This window comes from Nestor notabilis, unplaced genomic scaffold (genome assembly GCF_000696875.1).
Source record: "Nestor notabilis isolate BGI_N333 unplaced genomic scaffold, ASM69687v1 scaffold7528, whole genome shotgun sequence".
NCBI lineage: Eukaryota > Metazoa > Chordata > Aves > Psittaciformes > Psittacidae > Nestor > Nestor notabilis.
This window is the reverse complement of record NW_009940508.1, coordinates 22,938-36,815: the sequence shown is the minus strand read 5'-3', so window position 1 is coordinate 36,815 and position 13,878 is coordinate 22,938. Positions and strand designations below refer to the sequence as shown.

Sequence of the window (13,878 nt, the reverse complement as noted above, 5' to 3'; positions counted from 1 at the left end):
CTTGTAGATCTGCCCTGAGCTCCTGCATACAAGTGACACACTGCACAGGAAGCACAGAGAACTCCCTGCGCATGGTGTATCAATGCACAAGGTGGAAAGCTCCTAGAAAGTGTATGTAGTCTCTCTGACATGTTATAGGTTAAAAAAAAAAGTAATCAGAAGTTAGCTGGCATTGGGATATACATGGTCTCTGTGACTAAATACACTGTAAGTAAAGGAACCACCAACAGAAAGTCCCCATGAAAATAAAGGAAGAGACATCCAGTTACATATGCCAGTGACAGCCACGAGGGCTCCAATTTTCTTAAATTTTATTTAATCAAAGTTAAGACGTGGATAAACATAAATACAGCACAGGTACTTCAGATCATTCTTCATATTTGTGTACAGACAGACTGATGGATGTAATCCCAATGAAACCTGCAGTCAGTGAAGTGCATACAGCCTTCCCCCCACACACACACAAACAAAACCCAATTTAAAAAAACAAAAAACAAAACAAAAAAACAAAACAAAAAAAACCAAAACAAAACCAAACCCCCCCCACAATCTCAGCACACACTCTCATTACAAATGATTCATACATAAATAGGTAGAGGGTGCAAACAAGCTAATATGCGAACATGTATAACCTCTCGTTAATGGGGAAAAAAAAAAACCAGAAGCAGCCATAATGATTAAAATACATTCAGTTACTGATAACTAGTTGTGCCATACAAGGCATTATCAAAAAAAGGAAATTGTGCTGCAGAGAAAAGCTATATACAACAAGAAAATAAACTGCAAAGTTAACGCATGCATGTTTTATCCTGGAAAAGCACAGCCCTCCAATGTTCTCTCCGTCTTTGTTATAAAAGCCCTCTGCACTCAACTAAAATTAAAATGATCTTAAAGGATAATACTTGTAAAGTTTACTTAAGTCTTCAGCCACAGAAAACTGCAATGAAAATAAATGTTCAGAGTCATTTTCAAAACAGGAAAAAAAAAAAAACCAAACCCAAAAAAATCTATTCATCTGATGACATGCATGATTAAAAGGTCTAGGCAAGATACACTGCTCTACGTTCCTGATGACTAAGGAAAAAAGCTCAAGTCAATTTAATCTGCAGATGGTCAGAGGATTTTTGTATTCCAGCAGAAGCAGCAGTTCAGATCTTCTGAATCTTTTCCCCAACAACTACAGGATTCTCTTTTCTGATTTTCTCAGCAGCATCAGCTTTGTAATTGTAAGAGCAACTGTGTACGTCTGAATAACGGTGCATACCACAGTAAACGTTTCCACACCGACACTCGAACCCTGTGGACAGAAACATTGGCTTAGACATGTCAACATTCCTAATTATACCAGTTTGTTTTAAATCCTGAATGTGTTCACTCACTAGCAATAAATCTCAGTCACCAGTGTCAATCAGCCAAAGAGCCTCTGCTGCAGAAAGCATAAGAATCACAAATAATACATTTTTAAGTGATCACATTAAGATTTTACTTGACCATTCCTTCCTATCACATGACACTAGCACAAAACATATTCCTAGAGACCTCCTGCTCTTTGTTTATGAACCTTCACCCCACAGAACTCAAGTTTTCTTCGGCCCTTTCCCTGAACCACTGCAAAGCTGGTTAGTGGATAAGAGCAAGCTATCATCCAGTTCCTCAGCTTCCAAAAGGAAGTATCTGGAATTATGAACTTCACCTTCAAGACAGCAAGTTGTAAACCAAAATGATACATGCCTAAATCTAATAAGAGCCAGCTGAGAGCACCTTTGGCCAAGTTCTATTTCAAATCACCATCGAGAAAACCATGCCCCACTTGCCCTTCAGGAAAACCTTTCAAAGGCCCAAAGCCTAAACAAGTGTAAGGAAAGTGGAATCTGTATTTCTTACCAGTGAGTCCAACCTTCTTCCTGCACATGAAGCAACGATTCTTTTTCTGTTTTGGTTTGTCAAGTGTCTTGTCTTGTTCTTCAGGTGTAGGCTCTGCATTCCCTGACACTGAGGCTAACATTAAAAAAAAAAAAAACAAAAAGTCAGTAAGAGCAACGTGAAAACTGTCTGTCTCTCCCCTTCCCCTGTTTAAGTCACAGGATCATCTAAAGCGCCTCTTAAATGTTTAGGTTCTGGGTGATCCATTTTGCTGGAGCTTCCTCAGCTAAGGTGTAATGGATTCTCAGTACAGGTGCATGAACTCCCTCCTTCTAGACCTTCAATAAAAAATTTAAGGAGATAATTCACTGAATTCTCATACAAAGTTCACAATACAAAAAATACCATAAAGAAACAGAATAATAAATACCAGGTTTAAGAATATGACTCAGTGTTGTCAGATTTGGGAAGAGAATCCAACTCCCAAGTGTTTACCCACCAGTGTTACTAGTCCAGTTCCTAAAATCTGCTTGCAAGCTGCACTGTATTTATTAGGATCAGTTGAGTAAAACACTCTGTTTCAAATACTGAATCAACATTATTTTTGCTGGAGGCTGCACTCCTGAGGCCACACAAAATGCAGGGTTTTAGAACAATCTCTGCCACTGTGACACTGCTGCTCTTGTACACTTGCAAAAAGCCTACGCAGAGGCTACTCATGCTGCCTGGGGAAGAGATACCATCAGCTTAAGATACACAGACTTACATGGAGGAAGTACTATCCTGAAACCCAGAAGGAAGCAGGTAGGAACCTTGTTTTAAAGACAGTTTGGCTAAAGACAGCTTTCAACCTACTTTAGTATTCACTCACATCTGAAAGAGACAGGTTATAGGCTGTGTGGGAGAATATAAACAAGTCATGGTAGTATTTGCGTGACCGAGGTATAAATAGAAGTTGGCTGGTTTTCCTCAAGTATTTGCACATTCCTTACATTGCAAAACAGAAATAGCAACCAAAAAACCCAACTTCATTTCAAGAACGGCAAAGAGCCAATCTCTGCCCTACCAGCCATTGCTAGATTATAGCAGGACCAGTCTCCAGCGAGTAAGGGACAGAGATGCCAGGAGTATTTGCAGCAAAGAGGCAAAGAATGAAAGCAAGCTCCAGCTGGGAGGAGCCTCAAGGGAAGCTGAGCTAGAACCAATACTGCAAAGGAGGAAATACAACAACAAGCCCAGACATTTGTCAGGGAAAAGGCTGCAGGCATCTCTGTGCAGCTGGACTTTTGTTAGGCGGAAACTGTCAGATGCAGTTCTGTGCTAGTTCTGTATCAGTTGACTGCTATTCTGCAGGACAATTCTGCTGGGGTATTTTTTTCTTGTGCTGCTATTCTGATGATTTTGTTTTTAAAAGGAAAGGGCACTTTCCATTTTTGCAACGTAAAAAAACCACCAACACTGTAGTCTGTACCAAGCAATATCAAGGGGTAGCAAAATACCTGACCACCAGCAAAGACTTCACTCGGACAGTTTATTCCAAGGGTTAATCTAGCAAAGAATGTTATACATGGTTTACTAAATCCTTTCAAAAAAATAAAATCACCATCTATGTTACAAGCAGAGCTTTACTTCATCCTGAAATTTGTAAGAATTGATAGTTCGCAAGAAAAAAGGTTCAGTGGCTTCAAATGGCTGTTAAAGGGCATTATTTCTGAGTGGACAGACAATATCTAAGGTCTGCAAAGCAAGAATCAAGAGCAGGAAGGATGAAAAGATACCAGATATGTATCAGAAGTGGTAACGCTTACTCAAATGAACCCTTGTAGTGTTATATGGAACAGACATTGCAGTGTTCACTAATTCATTAAGAAAGCTTCATGTCATAAATGAGCATTTGGCAGTTAATATTCTGAAGTCTGCATTTCCTGTTGTAGCAAAATCCAGTTAACTTGGTGTAAGTTTTACTAAAAGCCTCTGCAACTAGCCAAATTTAGGAAAAACTGGCACCCTTCCCTGCATAACAAGGCTCTAAGACATACACACTTATATTTTCTTTGTGCATATGGCTCTCACATTAAAAAGGTTTAGAAGTATTTAAGAGCTGCTGCTTACTGTAGAATTGAGCGTAGAGATTCTTCTGCTGTTGCCACGAGTCACTTGTTATCTTTTACAGTAACCACAAATTTTAGATCTCAATTTGGTTTTGCATAGATGATTTTGACTCAAAATCCTCTATGATAAAATGGTAAGTATCCAATCACTAAGGCATCTTTAGGTGACAAAGTACCAGTGTTTAGTGCTACAGCTGTGATGACTGCAATAGAAAAAAAGCCAGGTAAAATGCAATACCACCCAGCTTGGATCTTGCAGGAAACATGTTGCAGCCACTCCCAGCTGCTGTACTTTGTCTGGATTCCAGGATACTGCTGCCTGCTTTACTTGAACCAATTCCCTCCCTTCCCCAGCCCCAGCTCTGTCTTAAGCTGAAGAACAGAAGCACTGGCAGCACCAGTACAAGCTGCCAACTAACCATAATGGAACAAAAGCATGAGACACACTCATTCTTCTGGAGCTGACAAGTTGGGCTGGCCACTAGAAGTTCCCTGTTTTACACACTATGTTCTTAGCTGATCAAAATAAGCAGAGCCTGGATTTCCTCATAAAGGCAGAAGCTTCTGCTACTGCTTTGCTTGTGCCAACCCTGCTTGAACTTCAGTATACTTCTGACTTGAAAATAGTACCTGCAAGACAAAGCACACTCCAGTCCTTGCATCCCTGCATATATTTGCTGCAAGACTCTCTCCCTGCTCTGGGTGTTTTACATTTGTCACTCCTGCATTACTAGGCAGAGCTCCTCAAAGAAAAAGGATTCTTCATTTGCACAGGAAAAGCATGAACAGATACACTCACCTCTTAAGTGTATCTGACAAGACCTATGAAGAAGAATATTCTCTCCTCCAGAAGAATGAAATGTGAAGTTAATCTTAAGAAGATCACTACTTCCTAACGTTACTTCAGCTTAGAGTTAAAATCAGCCTAAAATACACTGTCCCAGTGTTGGGAAGAGGCAAAATAAACACGTAAGAGCACACATACCTACAGCATTTAGTTTTAAATCCTCTTCATTAATGTTTCCTCTCTCCCTGGAGCATCCATCCAGTAAATTACTGTTTTCTATGTTTGTATCATAATCATACTCTACCTCTGAGCCCCTGGTACTATGACAAAAATCTGAAGTATTCATCAGTTCCTTTCTGACTGAGCTAGTCCCTGTAAGATCCACTGAAGTTGATACCATTAGTTCAACAGCACCCACCTTAGTTCCAGGTTACCTCCACGTAAAATTCTGCAGCAACTTAATTGTTCTAATATGAAGGGTTTTTTTAAACTTAGTCAGCAATGACTTTTAGCCCTACGTTATTTAATTGGAATGGCTCCATAAAGTATGTGGCAGACTGCTCCTGCCTTCCATGACAAGTCTTACTTACCTTTAAGAACCTCCCTGAAATAAAGCATGAATATCAACCTGGATGGTTTTAAACTCGTTAATCCTAGAAAAGTGAAGACCTCTCTTCTCCTGCTTGCAGGCCTTGTTAATCCCCTGGTTAACAAATAATGAAACCTGCCTGGCTAATCTTAACAGGGCTATAACGATGAGCAAAAGGTACAACAGCCCATGAGGCAATGTAAAAATGAGTTGGAGAGATGCTCAGAATAGAAGAAAACCGAATTCTGAATGACGTGGGGTGGGGGAAAAAGAAAAAAAGAAGCTTTAGGCTGCAAAACTGTGACAACAATTCAGTGAAATCCACTTAGCATCCATTATAGGCAGCTTTCCTTTCCAAACTTACACTTTCAAAGCAAAACACTGACTTTCAGTTAAGGAATAGCACAGAAGCAACTCTTCAGGAAACGAGGCTGACCCTGCCACAGCGAGTTATAAATAGGGATTGTAATTTAGAACTGCAATTACATGGTGGTGGTGTTCTTAGTTTAGAAATCACTATGGTACAAAGAAAATGACACATTTGAGTACTCTAAACACCTGATATAGATTAAGCCTTGAAATACATACTGTAAAATGTGAATACATCCCTGAAATCAAAGCTTCTAGTTGAAAAAAACATCTTTTCTTCTCATAGGGAGAATTAGCTGTAGGGGTGAGAATTAGAAGAAGCGCAGATTTATGCAAATGGGTAAGACACATTCCTCTGAAAACTTGCTGGGAAGTCTTTTCACAGGCCCAAGCCACCTCACAGCATCAAAGATGATTTTAAAATAAAGCACTTCCCCCACCTCCCAGTGCAAAGACAGCAGATCCTGTAAGCCTAGAGTTTCAACTTTCAGCTAAGGCAAGATACATATGTAAACAGAGAGACTAATTCAGGCACTGGAGGGAAGACTAAGAATCATGAGACTAACAAAGACAGGGTAGTAAGAAGATCAGCTTACAGAAGCTGCCTTTATGTTCTCCAATATATGCCCATCCATACCAGTGTAAACCTGCAGTGCAATATTCACGTGCATGATTGAGGTGTTCTTCTTCCCAGAGGTTCCCAGAAAGAGATGTGCCTGTACGGGAGCAGGGTTGCTGCATGAGGCATGCAGCACATCCCAGGTTCCCTGTACTGCAGAACAGGGATGACAGTAAAGCCTTATCTGAATTACTCAGAAGTATATCAACTGAAAATCTAGCTTGCAAACCTACCTCTGCTGTGCTATCTGTAGAGCTTCAGAAGCATAAGCCTTTCCAGCACTTGCTATTCCCTCAAGCTGGGCAAGGCCAGACATCATTGATCGATATTAAGAGCATGTCTTACATGCACTGTCAAAACTGAGGCAACAAGAGCTCTCAGCTTAAGAAAACTTGCATATATGAGAACTTACAGCTAGAATATACCTTTTAAGAGTAAACATCTTTCTAGTAATTAACATCTCAAAGGCTAGTACAAAATGGCAGTAGCGTTAAAGCATTTTCTCCAGGTTTTAAAGGTGCTGTTTGCGTGACAGAGGTGGCCTTATTCAGCACAATAGCTGAATAACTACTCTTCCCTTTCACTTAAAAGAAGGGTGAGCTCAGGTTTAGAAAAGTATCCAAAAAACCAAACTTTGCTACCAGAGGTACAATAAGAGAATGTATATTTAGCATCTTTTAAGTGGAATTACATGTTGTATCTGTGGAAAACCCAAACTCCTATATTTAGCCTAGTCTACAGAAACAACTCTACCCACTAAAGCCTTAGCTGTGTCAGCAGAAGTAAAGGCAGAATACTTGCTGACTCGCTTTTAAATACCTTTTATAATGTCTATGGATTAGAAGTCTGAGCATTTTTGTCTTTTCTTAAGGAACACTTTTAAAAACTCTTTCATTTTAAGCTCTGCAATCCTACACATAAAGAAAAAGAGATGAAAAAAATCCCCAGTGTACCAGCAATAAGAATGTTAGGCCAATATAGTTAAAATCACCCACACAGCCATTTTCCTTCATGCAACCAGAGCTTGTGGTTTGGTAATTTTGTATTTCCTAATTTCAGTGGGTCAAAATATTACACCACTGCAGTTCATAGGTGAAGGGTTCTTCTATAGGTATTTCATGCTTATACAAGCTACTAACACTGTTCTTATAATAGCTATGTCCTAACACCCTCTATCACAAATAGAGTCATAAACTGTGATATTTGCTGCAATGATGAGTCTGAGAAGTAACAGATACTCAAAATCCTACTTACATGTAATAGCTGTGGCATAAAGACAGAACAGTAGACTAATTTATGATGTGCATTTCTAACACCAATCAACACACTTCTTATGAAAGATACTGAAATCACCAGTTAAACATAGAAGCTTTCGGTTTAAGACTTGCCTTTTAAAGGTTTATCCATATTTGCCTTCTGATTTCACAGAATATTTGGGTTTGAGAATAAGCCATCTCTTGAACAGAAGTATATTAAGAACAGTCAAACGTTTAAGAACATTATTTGTAAGTTCTGTCTCTGAAAACTATGCACCAACCTTGCAAATCTTCTGTCTCAGGTACTGTTTTGTCCGCAGCCGTACTATCTGGTTGGGATGATGCTACAGATTCTGTTAAGAGTGACTGACTTGACACAGGGCTGGAAGGTAAAAGAAAAAGTTTATGACTTTTGAGGTATGTCCAGCATTCCTGAAAGAAATACATTATATTGTTTTTCTTAATGAAAGAGCATGCAAAAGCTTTTCACACTAAAGTTGTTTCTGTCACCATTTAAAAATGCCACAGTATCTAAGATTACTGAAGAACATGAACTGACGAAAAAGTTACATATTTTTGTGTTCATGTTTAATGCAATAAATCAGCTGTAAAAAGGGAAAAAATATTTCGGGGTAGTTTGGCATACCATCCTTCCACACAGAAACAACAATTCAGTATGTGAGGATTTTTATAACATAAGTCAGCAGGATAATTGTAGAGGAGCTACTTTTGGTGTTCTAGTGATATGAACAAGAAAATTGCAGCATGTCAATGTTTCCAGTAATAAAGCATCTGCAGCTGTACACAGAACTCCTTAGGTTTTCACAGTTTAAAGTGGTGCTGGCCAAAATTCCCAACCCTGTCAGCCGTGCTGCTAAAATCACAGCAGGGCTAGAAACTCACAGATGAATACCTTGGACAGTTATGGGAGAGAGGTTCAATATTAGCAGTCACTCACAGCCACACTGTTCACGCAGCAGCTCTACTATGGAAGAAGAGAGAACTGAAGTCCCAAGCGAGAGGTAGCACTACCCCATTTGCCCTATCTGTCTCTCCCTTTCCACTTAGAGGTTCACTCCAAATCCAAGAAATTGGATTATCTAACAGCTCATGAACCAAAGCCCTACCAGTAATCCACAACACAACCAAGGCATTAGAGTTGAAATATTAATTGCCAAGAATTGCATGTGGATCTTCAACTGCAAGTTTGGTCACCTAAAAAAGGGCATTGTCAATCTACTAGGTATTTTCTCAGCGTATCGTAACTCTGAGGTATTATCAGAGACTGAAGTTGAATCCCTGCTTTTACACTGGAAAAAAGAACAAGTTAAACTCACACTTCAAAAGCATCAGTATAAGAGCAACCATCCACTCCTTTCTCCTGTAACCAGTAATCAAGCTAGTGATCAAAGAGAGACTTTTTTTTCCACTTTCATGCTACTAAAGATTGTGTGAGAAGAACCCAAGGCACTGTAATTGGTTCACCTCTGTGCACTGAGCTGGATCGTTTTGTTTTCTGCACATAGCAGAATAGTTGTATCAGGGTAAGACACCTATTTTCTACCCCAGTCAGAAATCCCAGAATGGCAAGACCAAATACAGCACCAAGCATGGCACTCTCAGTTCATATGCAGGATCCAAGCATAAGATAACACCTCCTCTAAAAAGCTAAGGAGCAGAAAACAGTCTGAAAAGAACTGGCCAACAATAATTGATGAAATCACCCTCAGCTTGTGCTTTACTGCACTGTAACTTCTAAAGGAAAGTTAGAATGAGTATTACTACAAGTTAGCTTCCATAATATAAACACACTAACATTTTCCACTCAATTTCCAAAACTGAAATGCAGCCTCTAAATATAAACAAATATTTAGCTTTTACAAGTGAAAAGCACTTAGTAAGTCTGAGTGATTTACAAGAGGACATTATGTCTCGTTGAATAATCCAGTTGGAAATTGTTTAATCAGAAATCAGTTCCGTTGCACAACTTACAGTAAGATTCAGATATATCTTTTCCCTGTTCTAGTACACACTCTTCGCAAAGCAACTCATTTGTTAACACGTTATCATACATTTATTTATGAGAACTCTAGAAAACAGCTTTCTGCCATTTTACAAAATCCCCACATTTCTAAGATAGAAAGAGCTCTCCTTTAGTAAAGGTACAGCCAACTGCACATTGTGGACTCAGAAGACCAGCCAGACAAGTCTCTAGAGAACAGCACGAAGCTGGCATCTCTCCTGTTTGAGGCTAAATTCTAAAGACAAATTTGCATTTGAATGCAATATGTAGCTAACAGATCAGCTACTATTTACTGCGAGATCCCACACTTTAAAGTTAGCAGTTAAATCTTACACATTTTCCTAATTCAGGCCCTAGTATTTAATTACGCAGTATCACTACACTTCATTTAATCACCCTTATACGGGTTTCTACTTCAAAGCCCAGAAGAGGGAAACAGCTTACCTTGGCTGCATGGATGTCAATGGAGTCGATGTAGATTCTAAAGTTGACTGAGTTTCCTGGGTGCTGCCTTCTGTGCACTGAACTGGTAAGGACTCAGTTATACTACTGACAGAGGGTGCTGGAAGGAAGATACTAATGTAAATGTGTTACACTACTTCCTGGGATTACAGAAGTTATACTATGCAATTATTCTTCAACCCCCATGACACAGAAGTAATTATGTTTGGCTATATTTTGATCATGTTCCAGCCCCATGCCCCCAGAAGTTACACAACACAATTTTGAAGGTGGAGCTTTCAAATAGTTACTATTTTGTGAAATCAAAGCATCGAGCAACAGCTTTCTCAGCATGAACTGCAGTATTCTGACATAAGCTTGGGTTTTGTTTAAAAAAAAAAAGAAAAAAATCAAAATGGATCTGTGAGAAACAGCAGAGTAGCACCCTAATGTCAACTTAGGATCCGTTTTGAGGTTATAGAACCTAGATTCGCAGGTTTCAATGGAAGCTATTACTTCAAATGCTCCATCCCTGGCAACGTTCAAGGCCAGGCTAGACAGAGCCTTGGGTGACATGGTCTAATGTGAGGCACCCCTGCGCATGGCAGGGGGTTGGAACTGGATGACCTTAAGGTCCTTTCTAACCCAAACCGTTCTATGATTCTGTGATATGCCAAAGAGCACCCTGGACTCTGTGCTGTCAGTATTCAGACAAGCCAGAAGAGACATTTTAGCAGCTCCAGGGAAGCATTCCCTAACCCTCTTACCCCCAGAACAACACTAAGTTGAAAACACTGGGGCGAACAGAACAGAGAAAGGTTTCCTCTTTGAGGGCACTACCATTAATTTAAAAGGGGAAGAGCCCTCTAGCTTTTTCTATAGAGTGAATGTATGAGGACAGCACTTACTTCAATGGGAAATCTGCTTTGCAGGAAAGACCACAAGTACATGGAACACTGGGCCAAAAGGAACAAAAAGGATCTCTTCCTTAAGTTAAGGGCAACTATTCTTAAAAAGCATCTACAGGTTAATCCTTCAGCATCAGACTGCAGAAGTTAAATACTGGTATTTTAAATGCTTTTCACAAACATTTCCCAAGCTAAATGTTATCTCTGTCAGTAATTTCAGGAAAAATATGTTGGTGTAGTAATTTTTACTGCATTTTTATATCTTCAAATTGCTAATACCTTCTGTATTAATCTGAGTATTTCCGAGAGTCTACTTCTGAGCAGATTAATCATAGCACAATTATATCATAAGCACTTCATCCAAGCTCATTCCATAACGTCGGAATAAAACAGTTTGCACTAATGCTCCTGTATTTTTAGTATTTGGACACGATCAGGAAGCAAGTTGCCATCTACTGTGTCATTTGGAGTTGTTCAAACAGATGTATGTTACCATTACTTACCAGGAGGGCTAATTCTACCATTACTGTTCTGCCTTTGAAGGTGTTCTTTGTAGCACACTGAACACATGCCATTTGTACGAGGATTCCCATAAAATCCGCAACCAGTGGAACAAAGCATAGGCACTTGGCTACGGTTAGTTTCTTGAGCCATTTTCCCTTCTTCTACAAACCTGAAATTGAAACATACAACCCAGTATTTAGCGACCTGAGAAAACCCTTCTTCTAGAGTTGACATTTGAAAATGGAGAGTTTCCTGTAGTTCAGCAAGAAAATCTTTTAGAAAAGCATCCTATTTCAGATAACTCAATGCCTTTTCCTAAAATAAAAATCCGTAAGGTCTGCTCAATAATACAGAAAGAGCCATATGTATGATTTACATGACCCATATAGACAGACCCTTCCAGCCCCACCATTTTCTGGTCAACATAGAGCCCACAAAGAAAAGTTATTTTACAAAATAATAATGGAAATATTATTGCTTCTAGCAGTAAGAGAAGGGAAGGTAGGGGAGGGGGACAGTTATGCTGAACCCTTCTTGAAACATAAACACCTGATACTGTGAATGAGTACTATAGAACGAAAAGACAAGCATGGTACCACATGCTTACTTACTGTGTAATAGTTATTATTAACAACAGTCACATGAATTCACAAGTTACTGCTTAGTCACCACATCATTAGTGAAGGACAACACAACTACCTACCACAAAACCCAAATTATGATTTTTCACATGAAAAAAAGAAAAATCACCTTTTCAGTCAAGTATTACACTATGCACATATACCTCCTATGTATCACTTGTGTGAAAGGAGATGCAAGGCAACTCTGAAGATCTCTAGATTTAGTTTTCTTTGTAAAAGCTCTGCAAACCTCCTTAATACAAAAAAAGACGAAAAATGACCATATGTGACAGTATTCTGAGTCCCCAAACTGCTCTCAAATGGTCTCACCTGTACATGAGTTATGGACATGTTAATCAGCGAGATAAAAATTAATTTTCCATTATTACCCCCCCCCATTCTTGCCCTTTTTTGTATCGGTTTTGAAAGGAAAAAAAAATCCCTTCTCATTAAGAAACCCAAGTATCTCAAGGTATCAATTATTTCATTTAAGATGAACTTAGGCCTACCATTTTATACTTCCTGATTAAAAGTTAGGCTGAAGCATGGACTACTCCTCACTTGTGTACAGTTCTGGTGTCCTCAACATAAAAAGGACATGGAGCTGCTGGAGCAAGTCCAGAGGAGGCCACAAGGATGATAAGAGGACTGGAGCACCTCCTGTATGAAGACAGGCTGAGAAAGTTGGGGCTGTTCAGCCTGGAAAAGAGAAGCTGCGTGGAGACCTCATAGCAGCTTCCAGTGTCTGAAAGGGGCCTACAAGGATGCTGGGGAGGGACTCTTGATTAGGGACTGTAGCGATAGGAACAGGAGTGATGGGTTCAAACTTAAACAGGGAAAGTTTAGGTTAGCTGTAAGGAAGAAGTTCTTCACAGTGAGGGTGGTGAGGCACTGGAACGGGTTGCCCAAGGAAGTTGTGAATGCTCCAACCCTGGCAGTGTTCAAGGCCAGGCTGGATGGAGCCTTGGGCAACATGGTTTAGTGCAAGGTGTCCTTGCCATGGCAAGAGGTTGGAACTAGATGATCTTAAGGTTCTTTCCAACCCAAACTGTTCTATGATTCCATGATTTTAATACTTGCTAGTCAGACCAAAGATAAGCAATATTACTAAAATAATAAAATCTTCAAAGTATCAGTATATATTTTAAAAGCAAAGAAAAGCCAGAGGTGGAGGGGTTTTAAGATATTTGAATACTTCAACTACCAAATTACAGAATTAGATTAAACCACAGGAAGAAATACACCAGAGTAAAAAGATTCCCTTTTACATAAGATGTTTTTGAAGCCACATACAAACAAGTTTTCCATTATTTTGGTTCTATACAAATATCCTCCTCTCTTTTCACACCCACATGCATTGCTTTTTGTTTTTATTTCCCCGAAGTATATGAAATTGATACCTCAAAAGCAAATCTCTGGGTTGCAAAGCTTACAGCAAAACAATAATGACAGTCGAGTCCTCTGTTCACAGCAGTAAGGTACTCTAAGGATGAGAAAGTATTCAAGATACAAAGATGTACAGGCAGGAAGACAAAATAAAAATCCCTGATAGTATCTTACTCAGTTTCAACCTGCAATTAAGCTTATTTCAGCTGTTTGACTGCACTCCCCCACCCCAATATAGAAGCATTTGCTTTCCACATACAAAGCCCCCATTGACCTCAAACGACAGCTAAATTTGATTTTGCTGAAGTACTGTACTTGTAGCTGAAAGAGCACTTTCATTCCTGCCTTTCTCCAGACAGCCTTTAGAATTCAACTGCAAGTAGCGCAAGTGGGAATTCAGTT

At 39.4% G+C, this 13,878-nt stretch overlaps 1 protein-coding gene across 4 annotated transcripts; it reads right to left on the bottom strand.

The window, feature by feature from the left end:
* Nucleotides 1-544: 544 nt before the first annotated feature.
* On the bottom strand, nucleotides 545-11,636 carry ZFAND6 (zinc finger, AN1-type domain 6). Of its 4 annotated transcripts, none has more exons than XM_010020386.1 (5): nucleotides 11,470-11,636; nucleotides 10,062-10,179; nucleotides 7,876-7,976; nucleotides 1,885-1,998; nucleotides 545-1,297 (listed from the first exon to the last, which is right to left on the bottom strand). In XM_010020386.1, exons 1-5 carry the CDS (start codon nucleotides 11,618-11,620, stop codon nucleotides 1,149-1,151), a joined length of 633 nt encoding a protein of 210 aa, XP_010018688.1. In that variant the 5' UTR covers nucleotides 11,621-11,636; the 3' UTR covers nucleotides 545-1,148. The 4 variants fall into 4 exon arrangements, with proteins under 4 accessions (XP_010018688.1, XP_010018692.1, XP_010018691.1 ...); XM_010020390.1 differs by having other exon boundaries at nucleotides 7,876-7,916; nucleotides 10,092-10,179; nucleotides 11,470-11,620; XM_010020389.1 differs by having other exon boundaries at nucleotides 10,062-10,143; nucleotides 11,470-11,620.
* Nucleotides 11,637-13,878: the final 2,242 nt, after the last annotated feature.